A 16753-nucleotide genomic window follows, 5' to 3' on the forward strand; every position below is an offset into this window, starting at 1 on the left:
TAGGCACAGTGCTGTTCTGTGAGAAAGAGACAACACACAGCGGTGGCCATGCAGCTCTATGGCACACTGGTCAGCATGGATTGCACAAACGGGGCAAAGTCATGGCACGAGAATTCCATGTGAGCAAAGTGGTGATAGGTCAGAAAAGGGTTAAGCAAGCAGCTGATCAGCCGGCTCGGCTCGAATGTCCAGGCACTCAGGTTTCACAAATGCTTCAGTGGGCAGGCAGTGAACTGCAAGCCTGACACATGGAAGGACTCACATGTGTTTGCTCACAACCCACAAATATGCCTGCAACTTAAAGAGACATAAAGAGACACTCAACAGCAGGTGTTGAATACCTAACTGCCCAACACACACACACACACACACACACACACACACACACTGAAGACCGGGATCCACCACACTAGGTGCTCAGGGATGTTTACTGACTTCAGGAATGGTGGGAGTGGATGAAAGACAGTAATGACTCCAACACCCGCATCACATCACAGAGGCAAAGCATTACGAATGTGCTGTTTATAAACTTTTTATTTAAAAAATAAAATTATAAACAAAATACCGAAAAATATTGACACCTGTGTAACAATAAGATGACTTTTTCATCTTTAGGGTAATTTGCTGTTTTGAGAGAATAAAATCCTAAGTTTTACAAGGACATTTTATTGGGCAAAGGAGGAATTTGATATCTCATTACTAGTGGGTGCTTGGCATAGGTAAGACGTAATACATACATTCAACATTTCACAGCATATTCAAGTCTCCTTTCCATGTCTATACCAAACAGTGTACCCCACCAATCCCTAAGCTTACTGAGAGTGCAATAGAATATCATTAGAAAGAATCCTGTATCTCCTCTCCTTAAACACACTCCACAGCACCTGCTCCCCAGTGGAAGCCAAGCCTCTTCCAGACAATTAAATATGAAGCAAGAGCCAGCCATGAGGTGCCCCCTCCTTCATGTGACAGCCAGTCATGAGGCACCCCCACTCCTGGATGAGGACACCCCTCGGTGGAAGCTCCTAGAGCAGTCAGCCAATTCTGCAGACACACACTGCAGCTTCCTTTTAAGATGGGCGAAACGCATTATCCATCCAGCTAACAAACTCCTCATTTCAAGCAAAAGACACTGAGAGATCCACACAGTCATTTTCTGAAAATACACAGAAGTTTCTCCATTTTCAAATCAACTACGGACTCATTAGCAATTTGGATTCCAGTTTAGTTTTCGAAATCATGGAAGCTACTCATCCTAGTCTCCTGAAATCTTTCCATTTCATTTTTAATTATAATTTTATTAAAATCAACATAAATTACAAATAACTCCCATAACTGAAGGTACTAGAATCCAGGGGGCCTGTCAGTGTAGACTGGACAAACAAAATGTCGAGATCAGAAATTCTCAAGTCTCCAAGATGTGCGCGCACACCAACCAGATGCCTCCCCTCCTCCTCCTCAGGACTCCGCCCTCGCTGGGCCCTCTGGTCTGAGAAGACGCTGACAAACAATGGAGACACATGAACTTCACTCAGGTGAGCGGCTGTCTTCAGGTTGTAACTTCTCCAGTGCACGATGGCTGGCAGGTGGCAGCAGGCTGCTGAGATGTGACTTCTAAGTCAGAGTCACGAACAAAAACCACTGCGTCCCCACTGACGTTTATGAGACACTGTGCCTGTGGAGACAGCAGACAGAGCTCAGATGCACGCACGCGGCGCACACGGCCAAGGGGGCCTGACGCCTGCCGGGCGGGGCTCTGGTGGGAACCAGGCCCAGCACAGCCAGCCAGGCGCTAGGGTAAGAAGGGCCCCGCAGAGATGAGAGCCGGGATCCATGAAGACACAGTTAAGCCTGCCGTCATCACAACCTAGAGGGGACATGGCAGACCATGTCCTAGAACGGGGAAGCTGGTGAGAGTCGGATATCACTAAGGCAACAAAACCCATGCTCAGGGAAGAGCTCTGTCAGTGCCTCTGCAGAGAGGGCACGCACCCGCAGTCGGCAGGAAGTCTGTACTTCCCTAGACAAAAGGATTGCCCATGACTTTTTACTGCACCATGTTTATAAAAGGGAAATACTAAAAATAATATACATACTATTAAAAGAAGGGGAACATATAGAATAGTTATGCCTGAAACACTAGACAGAAGTGAAAAATTATATGAAATCCTGCCAATATGGCTATGCCAGGGAGGCTCCGTGCCGGAGAAGGAAGTGTGGCATGGAGAAGGCAAGAGCACAAGAGCCTCCGGGGACACAAAGCCAAGCAGAGCTTGTTCTCTTAGACACACGCACTTTCCACAACATGAGGTACCGAGACGGAACAACAGACAGGACAAGGCCTCACATCTCAGAAACGTCAGAGTTTCCCTATCCATAATACTAATGTGTTCAGTAGGCCTGACTCACAAGACACAATACTTCAAGATACCTTGTTACTTAGTAATTAATTAATTTTAGAAGAAACCTTTAAGGGTTTTTTGAGCTATTTAGTTAAAATTTAAAAAGAATGTTATGCTAAGGTGTAGTCTAACAAGACCTTCTATCCCCTATTTACAGAGTAATATTTTGATTGAAAGAAGTAAGCTGTCTGTCCCACAGTCTGTTCTCCACCATTAAGGCAGGTAAAACTAGACCTGACAACACCCAGACTAAGGAGTGCCTCAGGTCTCCTCAGAGAGGGGACACAGTCAGATCCGTATTTCAGACGCTCACCAAAAAAGTGGCAGGAATTCCAGAAATGTTTAATTAAGGACGACATCATGTCCTGTGGGGTGTGTAGGTAATAAAGTCAAGTGAAGCATGATGGAGGCGTTTTTGTGGAAGGACAGAGGAGGATGACGCCAGAGGGGCCTTCTCAGACTTCCTCGCAGCAGCAGTGCTGGGTCTCACCTGGTTCTTACTGGGATTCTCCATGAAGACACACTGCTTCATAATGTAGGAGACAACAGCATTCCCTCCCAGCGCGGCCACGTGAGCTCGGACCATAGCAAACACTTCAGCAATGAAAGCGTGGAGAAAGCCACTGACTCCGCCTTCCTGCAGACAACAATGTCCACGACCGTCATGTCACACACAGGGTAGGACACATACAAAATGTCAAAGTTCACAGTACACATTCCAAGTTACCTCACTGTAAAGACAACTATTCACACTTCCTCAGTGTGAGGGTTCTCTTCATGAACAAACACTTCTGATAACACATCCGTGTGAGGATTTTAAAGTGCTTTCCTTAAAGCCCAGATCATTGTAATTTGCCTTTGACTAGCTTTTATCACACGTACTGTATGTTTCATGAACGTGTGGCACTGGGGGACTGCCTGGAATGCAGACTCCTCACCTACACTAGCTCTGCTCCAGTCCCATTGCCAGCACAGGCCTCGGCTGAGCTGGGCCCACACGTGTGTCCTACCGTGCAGCTCACTGGTGGTATTGCTGCACTGTTCCCCACATTACATGCTAATAATAAGTCTGCAGAAAGAAGCATCATGCACACTGCTACGGATCGGAAGGAATGATGTGGGAAACTACTTGTATAAACAAACAAGGGAAACAGAAATGGAAAGCCAGTCAATAGCTTAAATGCTTTCCAACTTAACTTTCCTACCAACCTATTAGAGGTTAGATGGTCAAAGCAGAAGTTTCTGATTATACTGAAGGTAAGAGAACTTGGAGTCTACTGTTAGGAGCAAAATTACTTTCTTAAGTACATCTTTAAAAAAATGTGCACAGGCGCTCTGTCTGTGTTTACGTCTGCGCAGACACCACCTACGCGCCTGGCACCCAGAGAGGATAGAAGAAGGCACTGCGTGCCCTGGAAATGGAGTCTCGGATGGTAGTGAGCCACCAGGTCGGTCTAGAGACTGAGTGTGTGTCCTCTGGAAGAGCAGCCAGTGCTCGAACTGCTGAGCTGCCTCCTCGGCTCCAGCGCATCTTTTTAAAACTTTAAGCAGAACTCCCAGATAGTGATCGCGTGAAGCTCTGTCTGCTGGAACTCCGGAACTGTAGCAGCCACCTCCACTTGCACTGCACAGTGCAGCTGTGCACACCGCAGCCCCCTTCCGCCCATGAAGTCACACCGGAACACGTGTATGCAGAGGCTGGGTTCTAGGAGGCACAGCTACTGTAAGAAGATCTCCCAGGCAATGACACACATGGGCGCTATGCCTTAAGTTAAAAGTGCAGGTCTCTGCTGCTGTGAGACCAACCAGGCAGCAACACGACAGCTGAGAACTCTTCAACAGCAGTCAAGAGTAAGGAAGAGAAATGGTGGATGCAGTGTGGCTGGCAGCTTGTGCATGGACTCCACTGTCAGGGAGGCTGAGAAGGCAGGATCAATGCACAAGAGCAGCCTGAACAACACAGCACCCCGCCTGACAACACAGCACCCCCTCTCACAACAGAATCAAACTTAAAGGAGCACTATTAGGAGCAACTAGAGAACAACAGAGAAACCATGCCAAATTTGAAACAAACCTATTCTATCAAACTTACATGGACTTTAATTCTCCATTTAGAGGTTCTGAGACCACATGGTTTATCCTCCACATCAACATAGAGTACAAATAAATAGATTATCTTAGAAGACGCTAATTATCCTGTCAGACCTTATTCGTGCATTTGCACAAAGACAGTTGTACTTGCGCTATGCCAGGGAGGCTCCGTGCCGGAGAAGGAAGTGTGGCATGGAGAAGGCAAGAGCACAAGAGCCTCCGGGGACACAAAGCCAAGCAGAGCTTGTCCTCTTAGGACACACGCACTTTCCACAACATGAGGTACCGAGACGGAACAACAGACAGGACAAGGCCTCACATCTCAGAAACGTCAGAGTTTCCCTATCCATAATACTAATGTGTTCAGTAGGCCTGACTCACAAGACACAATATAATTTCCTTTTTGCTTAAGTTGAATTCCCATGTTACAAATGGCATGAGAGAGTGGCACTGATTTTGAAATTTAATCTTACCATATAAAATTTTATAACTACTGTAACAATTTCCCATACACAGTAAAAACCAGCAGGACAGTTCTTGTGCACTGTCGGGAGTGACAACAGGCAGCCTCATTCTTCTTTCAAACGGAAGAAACCAGAAAGCTAAAACAAAGTTATCTCTAGACCATAAATCTACTAGAGAAATCTACTATTCCTACACGTGGAACCTTAAAACTGCTATTCAAATACATCGCAAGATAAAACCAAGACCTCCTCCTTAGAAACTTAGCGTGTCCTATCAGTGCAGTTTTAATCCTGAATCAAACACAGGAGAAAGTTACCTGTTTTACAACAAGGATCTACAACTTCTACAGACAAATGGGCTTAGATCAGATACAACTCTTGTAAAATGGGTTACTGTATGAAATTTGGTAAGTATATAAAAAGCCACATAGGTCACAAAGAAGAAAATGAAATGTAAGTGTGTTATTTACAACACATAACTTAAAACTTGGCTTTAGTACTAATTATTTAAAAAAAAAAAACTTAAGGAAGTTTTGTAAAGTTACCTCACGGAGGGAAGTGGTCTCTCTAATAAAAAACATGTTAATGATGCCCAGGTACTTCGTTATCTTTGCTCCAGGGATGAAAGAAAGAGGCGTCATCTTAACAACACCCACGGTGGGACTCGCACAAGGTGGCGCAGAGCGGCTCCGGGAATTCGCATCGCCCATGGCACTCGCCTTTTCAACAGTCACAGCTAGGATTGGAGAAAGTAAGGACACATTAAGAATGGACACTGGGGACTGGATAATCCCCTAGGGCTTCCAAACAGAGGTGCTAACATTCAGCTGTCTGTGAGACTAAGCCATGTCATGAAAGGAAAGATTACCATGCAGCACATGCAGTTTAGAGAGACATGAGCAGAAGGTGCTGGAATGGGCTCTGTGGAGGAAAATGGCATTCCTGCAGAGGAAAATGGTGATGCAGTTGATGCAGCTAGACACACAATGGTCGGTTACAGAGTGGAGACAAGAAAGCGTCAGAGCAGTAAGGAGCTGCTGTAGGAACAATCCCTGAGGAGGAGAGCGTGAAAGGGTGACATTGCAGTACAGTTCCACCTGTGTCGCACTCCATCACTGTAGGCTTGTAGGCAGCCGGGTAACATTAGGTGTAATACACTACTGTACTTCTTCCCAGACTTTTTTGATTAAACAGCCATGTAACTTAAACCTTAACAATCAATCTTGGCTGTCTAAAAGACATTTTGGGAAGTTAGTAGTAAAATAGTTCCCACCAGTTGTAAGTAACTGCAGTAAACCTGAAACATACACCTGTGTTTCTAACCTCACAACCAGCCACATGGTCACACCATCCCTGTCACCTCAGGAGGAGACCAAGGCCACCTACTTAATAATTTACCTCTAGGACAAAAACAATGATTCTGATATATCCTGAATTCTTTCCTTTAAAATGTAGTTTTTTTCTTTTTAATATGAACTCACTCAGATATGGTTTCCTCAAAATCTGCCATAACACAGGTTATAAAACATCTCTCTCTGGTTTAGCAGCAAGATACACTGTCTACTGTCTCTGTACACACTTGGTTCCTGTCCCTCAGAATTAGGAAGCCGACGCTTTGCGGTCAGCACTTCCCTGGGTCCTGGAAGAGTGACTCTTCAACAAGAAAGCTGACCAGGTCCTCCTCCACAGGGATGTAATATCATCTGGGTGCTTTCATAAAAAGTAAAATTTAGAAGACAACTCTACAGCTAAGAGTAACCAGCCAAAGGCTCTGGACTAACTCCTCACACATGACCAAGCACCTACAGCTTCCACACCCAAACACAGGACTGACTGGCAATGTTGTTACTAGGCAGTAAGGTCTAGCCTTCACCACTGCGAAATCAGGGACACGCTTCTCAGGCCATCAGAATGTGGTAGAAACATCCGCCTACTTGTCTTAATTGATCCGCGCCTTATGGTCTGAGCTTTCAGTTTAATGAGCTCTATCCAGCTGCTGCATCTGTCTGCAAAGGAACTGTAATCAACTGACGTAGCTGGAGACACAGACAGAAAACAAAAGAAACAAAAGAAAAATGTGGGTGACGTGTCTTACTCGCCACAATGCTCCTCTGATGACGTAACTTAGCTTCACTGTAGCTCACAGAGAGTGACCTTTTAGCTCAGACAGGAGGTGGTGCAAACAGAGCTCTAGACATCCAAGTGTCCAAACCCAGTGCGCTTGGCAGAGCGCTGGGCATGTGACTGACTGCACGGGGCCTGGACAAGTACAGCCCGGCTGATGCAGGAGCAGAGGACTCAGTCTGCCCAGTAGTTCCCACCCTCCTCACTGTAAGATTTAGTGCTTCTACTTGATTTTAATTTATGATTCAATCATAACCAACCCATTATGAGCAACCCCATTCCCTACTTTTAGCCAAAACTTAAAACTAAAAAATAATAAAGTATTGAAAAATGCTTGAAAGGGGAAAAAACCAAAACAACAACAAAAAGGAGAAAGAAAACCCACCCCCATGAACGACCTGGCTCTTACTAAAGACCCATCAATAACCCAACTCTGAAAACAGCAAGAAAACCAAACAGTCACTGACATCTATGTTCCAGGTCTGACTTCTGGCCACAAGGCGGCTGACAAGAAGGAGGGGAGCAGCTGGCACCCCTTCTGCCAACAGTAACTTTTACATTGCTACTGTGTGTAAAAGGCTAAAGAACAACTACTTTAGAAACTTGAAAAATACTCACATAATAAAAAGTAGCAATAACAGAGTAAATACTTTTGAATTTGTAAAACATTCTAAATACAACAAAGCCATGTGGGGTCTACTCCACTGTCCAGTGCACTCCTCTGCTGCATGTGTACTGCTCTGGCTGTGGCTTAGGGAGACAGACTCACCTCTCTGTGCAGCTGGGATACCTGAGTTAGAGCTCGCACTCTCCAGGTGTTCTAATGAGACAATACGGACAACATTAGCTCGGGACGAGGACAAGCCAGCACCTCTTCTCTGCTGCTTGTTAATCTCTTCCGTAAACCAGAAGAACAGAGCAAGTGAATCTTTATGGCTTCATTATAAAAGCAAACCAAGCACAAGTATTAGGATTTAAAATGGCAGTTCCTTTATATGAAAACTAGCCCCATTAATAAATACTATGCCAAGATGATTGCTGATTACAACACAAAGTGAGTTTCTAGAGATATCACGAACAGTAGCATGCTAATAGAGCCATGGCACAAGGTAAGAAGACAGGGTCAATGTGCTGGAGGGGGGCTGGAAGGGAAACGGGAGCAATGTTTTAGGGGAGGAGTGAGAGCTAGTACCGTGGGACATCACACCAGGAAACCAGCCACACACATCATCAGCACTGCCAAGCCGTGGCCCTCCTCACCTCTAAGCTCTCCATCTGACTCTATCAATACCTCTCTCTATTGCTACCAAGACGTGGTGAAACTAAATGACTGACAGATCTCCAGAGAGATGGCTAAGATCCAAACACATCACACCCTCCCAGCACCGTGGGAGTAGCATCCACGCAGAGGTGCTTCTGGTGTTTTAGGGATTTGTTGTGTATACGTAAGATACTCTGAAAAGGTCCAGTACTACTAAAGCCAACCTGTGTTTGCTGTTCATGCTCTCTCTGTACTAGTACACCTGTATTTTTGCTGTTCATGCTCTCTCTGTACTAGAACACTTGTATTTTGTTTCAGGAATTATAAAACTGGAGGGGAAAAAACAATAGCTCATTAGAAACACTGAGAATTATTTGGGGAGTCCAAATTTTTTAAAGTATCAATTAAGTAAATACATTATCCATCTCTAATGTATTGGTCTTTTGATAATATTTTCAAATTAATAAAATTTAATTACTCAAAATAGGACTTGTAGAGAACATTCTCCTAAGTGGCACTGCCCTTGCATCTGGTAGCTGACATGGAGAACATGAAGTGGCTGCAGTCCGCTGTATGTGCAGTTGATCAATGCGTGCAGGCCATAGGATGACTGGGAAGGTGCCGTGTAGCAAGCACTGGAATCATGTCCATGGATGACACACCTAACTGGGGACAGTTTTCCTAATTCAGCAGACCGAGGGACTTAGCAAGTCCAGATGGAGATGGGAATACAGGAAGAAGCCACAATAGTCCTGGCATATATTCAAAAGCTTGAAAGTCTCTAGAGACCGCACAGGACAGGAAACGGCTCGATCCATACATGAAGAACAACAAGCCTAGTCCAGGCTTAGAGGTCTCGAGAGTTCTCTGGAGTCACTGCTGAGAAGGGCAGACTCCATGAGTATACACTACAGAGAGTACAGAGAGCTGGGCGTCAGGATAAACACCTCCCAATGCAGAACAGACAGACAGTCCAGGCTATCTTAACGAACCAAGAGTAAGGGTAGAGTAGCTTCATGGCAGACTGCCTGCCTAGCATGTACGGGCTCTGAGACTTGACCTCCACTAACAGGAGAGAGAGAGAGGGAAGGAGGAAGGGAGAGAGAGGGAGAGAGAGGGAGAGAGAGGAAGAGAGAGGGAGAGAGGGAGAGAGGGAGAGAGAATGAATGTATAATTCAGATTGTGAACTTCTCCTCCCAGGATCAAGAAGGAATGACTCAAACCATTTTAAAAACCACTATGAAGAAATTCTCCTCTGTAATTCAGTTGTATGTGATTTAATGGCAACTGTGCCATTATACCCTAACCTGTGCCAAGTGGAAAAGGCAGAGTACAAAGCACTATGCAGTGCTTGTGTTTGTGTTTGTGAAGAAGACAATGGTGAGTCAAGCACCGAGGTGCGCACTTCTAAACCCAGCATCTGCAAGGAAGTGGGAAGAGGACCAGGAATTAAGAGTCAACCTCAGCTACGCAGTGAGTCTGGTTGGTCTGGGCTACCTAAGATCCTGTCCCTAAAAACCACTAATAAACAAAGAAATAATCAATAAATATTCCAATTTTTTCTATATAGCTAGTAAGAGTGCATGCTCTTGAGAAGGGACACGAAGGGTGAAAGAGGCTTTATTTTAGACTACATGATCTTTATACTGTGTGAACTTCTCTCTGAATTACTGTGTTCCCCCTATTTTTATAAAGGGGAGGAGTTCTTTGTCCCCTGACTTACTTCACTAGGCTTGGATCGCAGACATTCCTCAGCATCCTCGGAGCCTCTTGAATGCACTCGTTATCTATCGCTCACACTTGCTCTGACCTTAACTCTTCCCTTGCAGAAATGCTCAAGGCCAGCTGGTGTGGAACAAGAGCCCTGGCGCTTCAGTCCAATGTGTATGCCAGACACACAAGTCCTCAGACTCCTGGCTCCTTCTCAACATAGGCGGGCGTCCCAGGTAACAGATTCTCAAAACAAGAAGGCTCTACAACTGTATGCAGTCTGGCTTGTTGACATATTGGCAACTTTAACAGACAGCAGTAAGCAATCTCCAGGTCAATAGTAACCAAAGACAACAGCTTTCACTAATGATGTGAGCATGTGCTGAGCTCTACCTCATGTGCATGTCTATGTGGAAGGGTGAGACAAACACTTCGCATACACACGAGAGCCTCACTCCATCTGCAAAGAGCAGATCAAGGCACACAGCAGTCCACTCTCTTACAATTTCTGTGTATGTGTGTGCTTGTGCGTGTGCCCATGTGAGCAGTTAACCGACAGCCTGCACAGAGCAAGCTTCCTTCTTCTATCACATGAGACTAGAAATTTAACAGGCAAAGCAAGTACAGCCTCAGATTACTACTTTCTTAGCTCACTCTAGCAACACCTAGCAAGTCGCAGGTCCACAAGCATGGAGAATAAAAGAAACGCAGGCTAAGACCGGGCTAGCAGAAATGAGTACCAGAGACCCACACTGCAGCAGCACAGTGGCGACAAGCCTCCCTCCTTTTACATGCTTCAAAAGTTCTTCTCAGGAGTCTGTGACAGCCAATGAGATGCACCTGTCAGCTGTAGCTATGGCCTGCACGCCGAGCTCCTCCGAGGTACACGCTGACATCCTCCAGTGAAATTGGTGCCACTGTAAAGGGTCAGTGTGGTCTCCCCGACACCACAACCCAGTAAGAAGGCCCTTCCAAGTTAACAGAACCTCACTGAACCTGCCTTTTCAGCCTCTAGAACTCTGAGGCAGTAAAAGTCTCTACTTTCTAAGTCACCCTGTTTTCTGCTGAGTACCACAGTGGACAAAGGCTGCTGTAACATTAATCACTCACCCCTGTGAGCTTGTACTTCTATTATTAGGATTTACCAATTATCTTTGCTCTAAAGTTTTTAAAGTGAATGTATTTTTAAAGTTACTGTCTTAAAAATTCCCACAAATAATATTCTCATGTAGTCCAAAGTCTTTAATTTTTATTATTTTCCCATTTAAACATTCAAAGTTTTAAGTTACTATAATCACAACTGAGTTTCACACTCTCTCTGGCATTTTTATCAACATAAATGACTGAATATACCATATATCTATAAAAGTGGCTTAATGACTAAGTCAGTGCTCAATCTAAAGACTGATATAAGCCTACTTAGCTGTGGCTGAACTGATCAGTTGCCATAGGAACTGTAAATCATTAACATAAAGACAGAAACAGCAGCTTCAATGTGAATAGTTTATAATGGAAAATCAAAAGTAAGGCATCAGTAATGTATAGATTTGGTAATACACAATGCACTCCCACACGAATCATATATACACATCTTCAACTGAAGACAAACAGCCCACACTACGCTCTCCATCTTTAGTTCCCTAGCGACCACATTCTGCAGTGGCTTCTGGGCATCTATTCTTCTTAGGACCATGCTAGACCGCTTCTCTCGAGAGCCTGCTACAGGCCAGGCTTTCTCCTTGCTGCGCACTCTGCCTCTGCAGCGTCTCACTGACCTCGAGCTGCCCTGAAGACAGAGGGAAGGAGAGCCTCCCCACCTCTGCTTCTCCGCTGACTAGGCCCCTCCCTTCCAGCCCATCTCTTGGATGAGCTGCTGACACTGAGACCCACCTTTAGATTTGTTTCATTCCTTCATTCGTTTGTCTGTTTGTTTGTTTATTTGTTTGTTTTGGAGGGAAGGTCTCACACTTACAAGTTCTGGGATTACACCTCGTATGCCTCTCTCTCTCTCTCTCTCTCTCTCTCTCTCTCTCTCTCTCTTGTTTCTCATTCTCCTCATTCCCTACCCGATAGCATCCCTCCCCTGCCAGCACTTTGGCCATCCAACTACATGAAAACTATTCACAAATTCTTTTTATTGCTGTCACCATTTTGATCATGACATCAAAATATACAATTTGTAAAGGGCAGACAGCAGATGCCTATGAGACTGGTACTATATAAAGGTATTTGTAGTAGTATAAAGAGCTACTATATATAGTTAAGGATTCAGAAACATTCTTCGTTTGTTGGAGACTAAAAGCTAATGTTGGCCGATTTTCATGCTGACCCCTGTAGTCATGGCTACCAGGCCACAGCACCTGCCACTAAGCAGGAAGGACTGAGCGAGCGAGCGCCAAGCAGCACAGAGACAGGAACGGGGAAACAGAAAGGTCCTGGTCCATCTTTTAACCAATAAAAACTACGTCATCCTATTAAACTTTCTGATAGTATCAAACAGTGAAGAGCTAAATAAAACCATCACTCTATAATAGATTAGATTTATAACATATTTGAGATATGTTTAAAGTAGTATGTGGTTTATAGTTGTTCAAGTCACCATAACTTATAGAACAACTTTAGTTGTTCAAGCTCACCATAACTAATATTCAAAATTTATACCTCCAGATTTTAAAGCAGTGTTAACCTTTTAGATACATTAATGCAGAAAATTATTGTGCTCATCTGCATCCTATGAGAAAATTTTCAGTTAAAATTTTTAGCCCAAATATCTTCACTTACACTATATTTTATATCTTCCTTTTTATATGCATCATTTAAAAAGTATATTAAAACAACAACAACAGAAAAAAGTCAGAAGCATGGATACTGATGAGGTTGAACCATTATGAAAGTGGTGTAAAACATGGGCCACCCATGCCTTCTTACAGCACAGCCTAGGAAAAGCCTAGGAAACACTTCATGGTGAGACCACATCATGTATGCTCTTCCTAAGACTTATCTAGAAATCCTGACGGCCTTTGAGAAATGACTGAAACCAACACCTTTTAATATTTCACAGCAAACAAATCACAGTAACTATCTAAATGACACGGAGTCAACCAGAAATCAGAGACAAACTAATAAACACGTTACCTTGAAAAACAAAACTGAACAATGCACCATGAGAGGGAGAACTGGACATGGAGGCCCTGACTTACTCTGTATGGTGGATTAGGACAGATCTGTGGAATGAACGCAGTACATGACGTTTACCCTTGTTGCTAACAATCAGTCAATCAACCAATCAATCAATAACAACAAAAGGTTAATCCTAAGCAAAGCACAATTGTTAATAAACACATGCTTGGCTCTTCAGATTATTCTCCTTGTCAACATAATGGGAATTAAACAGGTAGCAAATCATTCCTTTTGTATTTTGTTTGTTTGTTTGTTTGTTTTTTTGAGAACATGACTGTTAATTAGAAGTCAATGTTTATAGAACTTTTTAAAAGAAGCAATTCTGCCTGCTCAGCCGGCCACCTCAGCAAAGCCACAGAAGGGAGACCCTCTGCATTCCTCCCAACTCTCCTGCCTTCCTCTCCCAGACTCCTCTTCACTGCTAAATGTAGATTTTCACGCACTTTCTATTCTATCCAATGTCCAGTCCCATTACAAGAGCGGTGCTCTAATCTTCAAACCTTTCCCACCCACCTTATCCTCAAACCTTCTGAATTACCTTAAAATAACTTTACAGACATAGTTAACTCGTGTTCTCCTGAAAGGATGAGAGGAAGTACAGACAATATATGCATGCGACACAAACCAGAACTTACACAACTACTCGAGAGACACAGAGACACTGCTCACTGTTGGTTTTCATGGTCCAGGCAAGCAGTTTCTGCATAGATCACTGGGTGGCCCACATTTTAGTATATTTTACCTATTAGTAGATATGACTGCTAATTCTGATTTTAGGACAGCAGTGCAGGTGGTGTGGTGTGACAATGTTTCTCCAACTCTGGAAACCCTTTCTTAAGTAAGATCTAGAGCCAACCCTGTGACCTACAGAGCTAACCTCCCACACTGAGGCTGCTAGGAAGGACTCTAGACCTTAGAGAGGAATCTGACGCGCTGCTTTACCTCACTGGAGCTCCTTGGAAAAACTGGTAATTATGGAAGCTCTCTGAACCTGGACATGAATTCAGTCTTTCATTTACTTTTTAAATAATACAAACATGTTAACAATCACAAACATAGAAACAAAAAATATTTTTAAAACTTAATTTAAAGGCTAAGAGAAAGGGTAAAACTTGAGACTGTAGGCGTGAGAAGCCGAGGCTGGCAGAGGTCTACCGTCAGCCATCTTGCTGGCAGAGGCTGGCAGAGGTCTACCATCAGCCATCTTGCTGGCACACCGGCTTTGTAACAGCATTGTCACCAGGCTTTCCTCAGTGCCCATCCGCCTCAGGCCCCTGATGCGCCCGACATCAGCAGTAAGCGCTTCAGGCAGCACAGACATAAGACATTCCAGCCAGATGTTTCCCCCTTGTTCTTCAGCTCACAAAATTCACAGTACCATTTCATAATGCTGACCACATAAGCAGTGGTTATAACTGGCTGCGACATTTTGGAAGCGTCACTATGGATACGGCAAACTTACAAGCTTCATGCTAATCCTCTGCAGAGTCCAGTTAGTAATGACAACATGGCTACAATCCAGCTAAAATGCACCCCAATTCCAAACACATATTCTTGCAAATTAGCAACAGATTAAACCCTTACTGACTAGGTTTAGGGGTGGTTTCTCACTGTAGAGGAAGGACAAATGATCCCTGAAGAGGTATATAAGGGGTATCTAAGGGACTCAAGGAAGCCTTTTGTAAGACTTACTTTTATTTTGTGTGTAGAGTGTTCTGCATGCATGTACGTCTGTTCAGAGTATGCGTTTCTGATAACCAAAGAGGCCAGGAGGGCATCAGGTCCCTGAGACTAACTATAGACGGTTGTGAGCTGCCGCAACTGTTGTGTGCACTGGGAACTAAAAGCCATCCCAATGGCAAGTGCAGTATAACCTCGGAGCCATTTCGGCAAGTCCCTCGAGAAGATTCTTAACAATAATATTCCTCTCTAGAAATTAATCGGAAGTCTGACCCCAGATTCCCTTGAATTGGATTTCCTCTTTATTCTTCCGAGAAAGTTAAGGAATGCTAAGATTTTCTGAACACGTTCTAGATGGGAGTGTAGTTGATGACACAAGAAAGATGAGCAAAGTTCCCAGTTCAGAATCCAAACATAGCTGTCTCTTCAAATCTATGGACTGTGAGATAAACATGTGTCCTACATGGACAGATAGACCATGCAATGACTGGTTTAGTGAACACACACACACACACACAACACACGTTCACACATACACACACACACAACACACATACACACACATAACACACACACACATACACACACACAACACACATACAAACACATACACACATACAAACACACACACATAACACACACACACAACACACACATAACACACACACATACACAGTCATTTTGTTTTACATATAATTTGTTACCAAATAAAAATATTCAGATAGCAACAATTTCAATTGTTATGAAATATAATGATTATAGTAACTAATTTGATGTTAACAAATGAATTATTTCTCAATTAAAACCTTTAGAAAACATATAAACTGCATTTAATGAATAGGTAATGTAATTAGACAGAACCGTTTTGAGAAGTCAAAAATTATACAAAACAAAGAGAGCAGTCCTCCCATGTTTTTAAGAATTTTCTCATTAAGTGGAGCTTATTTTGTATTTTAAAAGCTATCAGTATCTTATAAAACCATTGTCCTTCATTCCAGCCATCGTGTATAGGATAGAAGCATGGGCTGGGCAGTGCTGTCACACACCTTGAATCCCAGCACACGGGAGGCAGAGTTCAAGGCCAGCCTGGTCTAGATGGAGTTCTAGGACACACGGGGTTACCCAGAGAAACCCTGTCTTGGGGGAAGGGGGGAGAGACAGAAGCACATTCCTGTCAAATCTGTGCATCCCCCTGGAGATTTTATGAAAATCCAAATAAAAACCTCTACTAGAAAATAACTTACCAGATAAAACACCAAATACACTATATTTAAATATATACATGAGAAATTAAAAGTAAAAATTTTGTAGGGAACATAAGAAAAATGACCTTCACTGTTTACAGAGAAACTCTTTACCAACACACAATGGGGGGTGAAGGACAGACATCCGAGGAGAGCCTCCCAGCCTCCCAGCCTCACACAGGACCAACCTTTAGCTGCCGGGAAAGGATGAGAAGGCAGGGAGTCCGAGCAGAGCTCCAGCGGGAACTGCAGCCCATCTTCATTATCTGTGGAGGCTGAGGCAGCACAGCAGTTACTCACAACCGTCTTGGTCCAGCTTTAACCCTAGCCTGCCGCAAAGCTGTGACAGGCAGGTGTGAGCTCTACTTCCCAGAAGCCCAAGCTCACCTCTCTGCAGTGACTTCTCCACGAGGGTCTTTGTGGTCTGTAAGGCCTGGTGTTTGTCAAAACTTATAGCAACTGCTGTGACTGTAACCTACAATCAAACAACTGTGATGGGTAACGTAACCACCGATAAAATTCAATTCTTACAATTTTCTTTCAGCACCAAGGGACAACCTGTGTCACCTGACTAGGTCTCCCTTCCTGATTAAGACT

General features: G+C 43.9%; 1 protein-coding gene across 44 annotated transcripts in view; it reads right to left on the reverse strand.

Annotated features, from left to right (window-relative positions):
• Positions 1-516: 516 nt before the first annotated feature.
• Positions 517-16753, reverse strand: part of C2cd5 (C2 calcium-dependent domain containing 5) — a 90062-nt gene continuing 73825 nt past the window's right edge. For 22 of the 44 annotated variants that reach the window (XM_006237636.5, XM_063286381.1, XM_039107923.2 and 19 more), the window contains 7 exons: positions 16544-16631; positions 16345-16431; positions 7851-7901; positions 6892-6993; positions 5503-5693; positions 2893-3039; positions 517-1675 (listed from right to left, as the gene is read on the reverse strand). In XM_006237636.5, the coding sequence (XP_006237698.1) occupies positions 1550-1675; positions 2893-3039; positions 5503-5693; positions 6892-6993; positions 7851-7901; positions 16345-16431; positions 16544-16631 (792 nt within the window). In that variant the 3' untranslated portion in view covers positions 517-1549. Of the gene's footprint in view, positions 1742-2892; positions 3040-5502; positions 5694-6891; positions 6994-7850; positions 8018-16344; positions 16432-16543; positions 16632-16753 lie in introns of those variants that run through there. The other 22 variants (XM_006237639.5, XM_063286379.1, XM_006237640.5 and 19 more) reach the window with 5 other exon arrangements.

The sequence above is a fragment of the Rattus norvegicus genome, chromosome 4 (assembly GCF_036323735.1).
Source record: "Rattus norvegicus strain BN/NHsdMcwi chromosome 4, GRCr8, whole genome shotgun sequence".
NCBI lineage: Eukaryota > Metazoa > Chordata > Mammalia > Rodentia > Muridae > Rattus > Rattus norvegicus.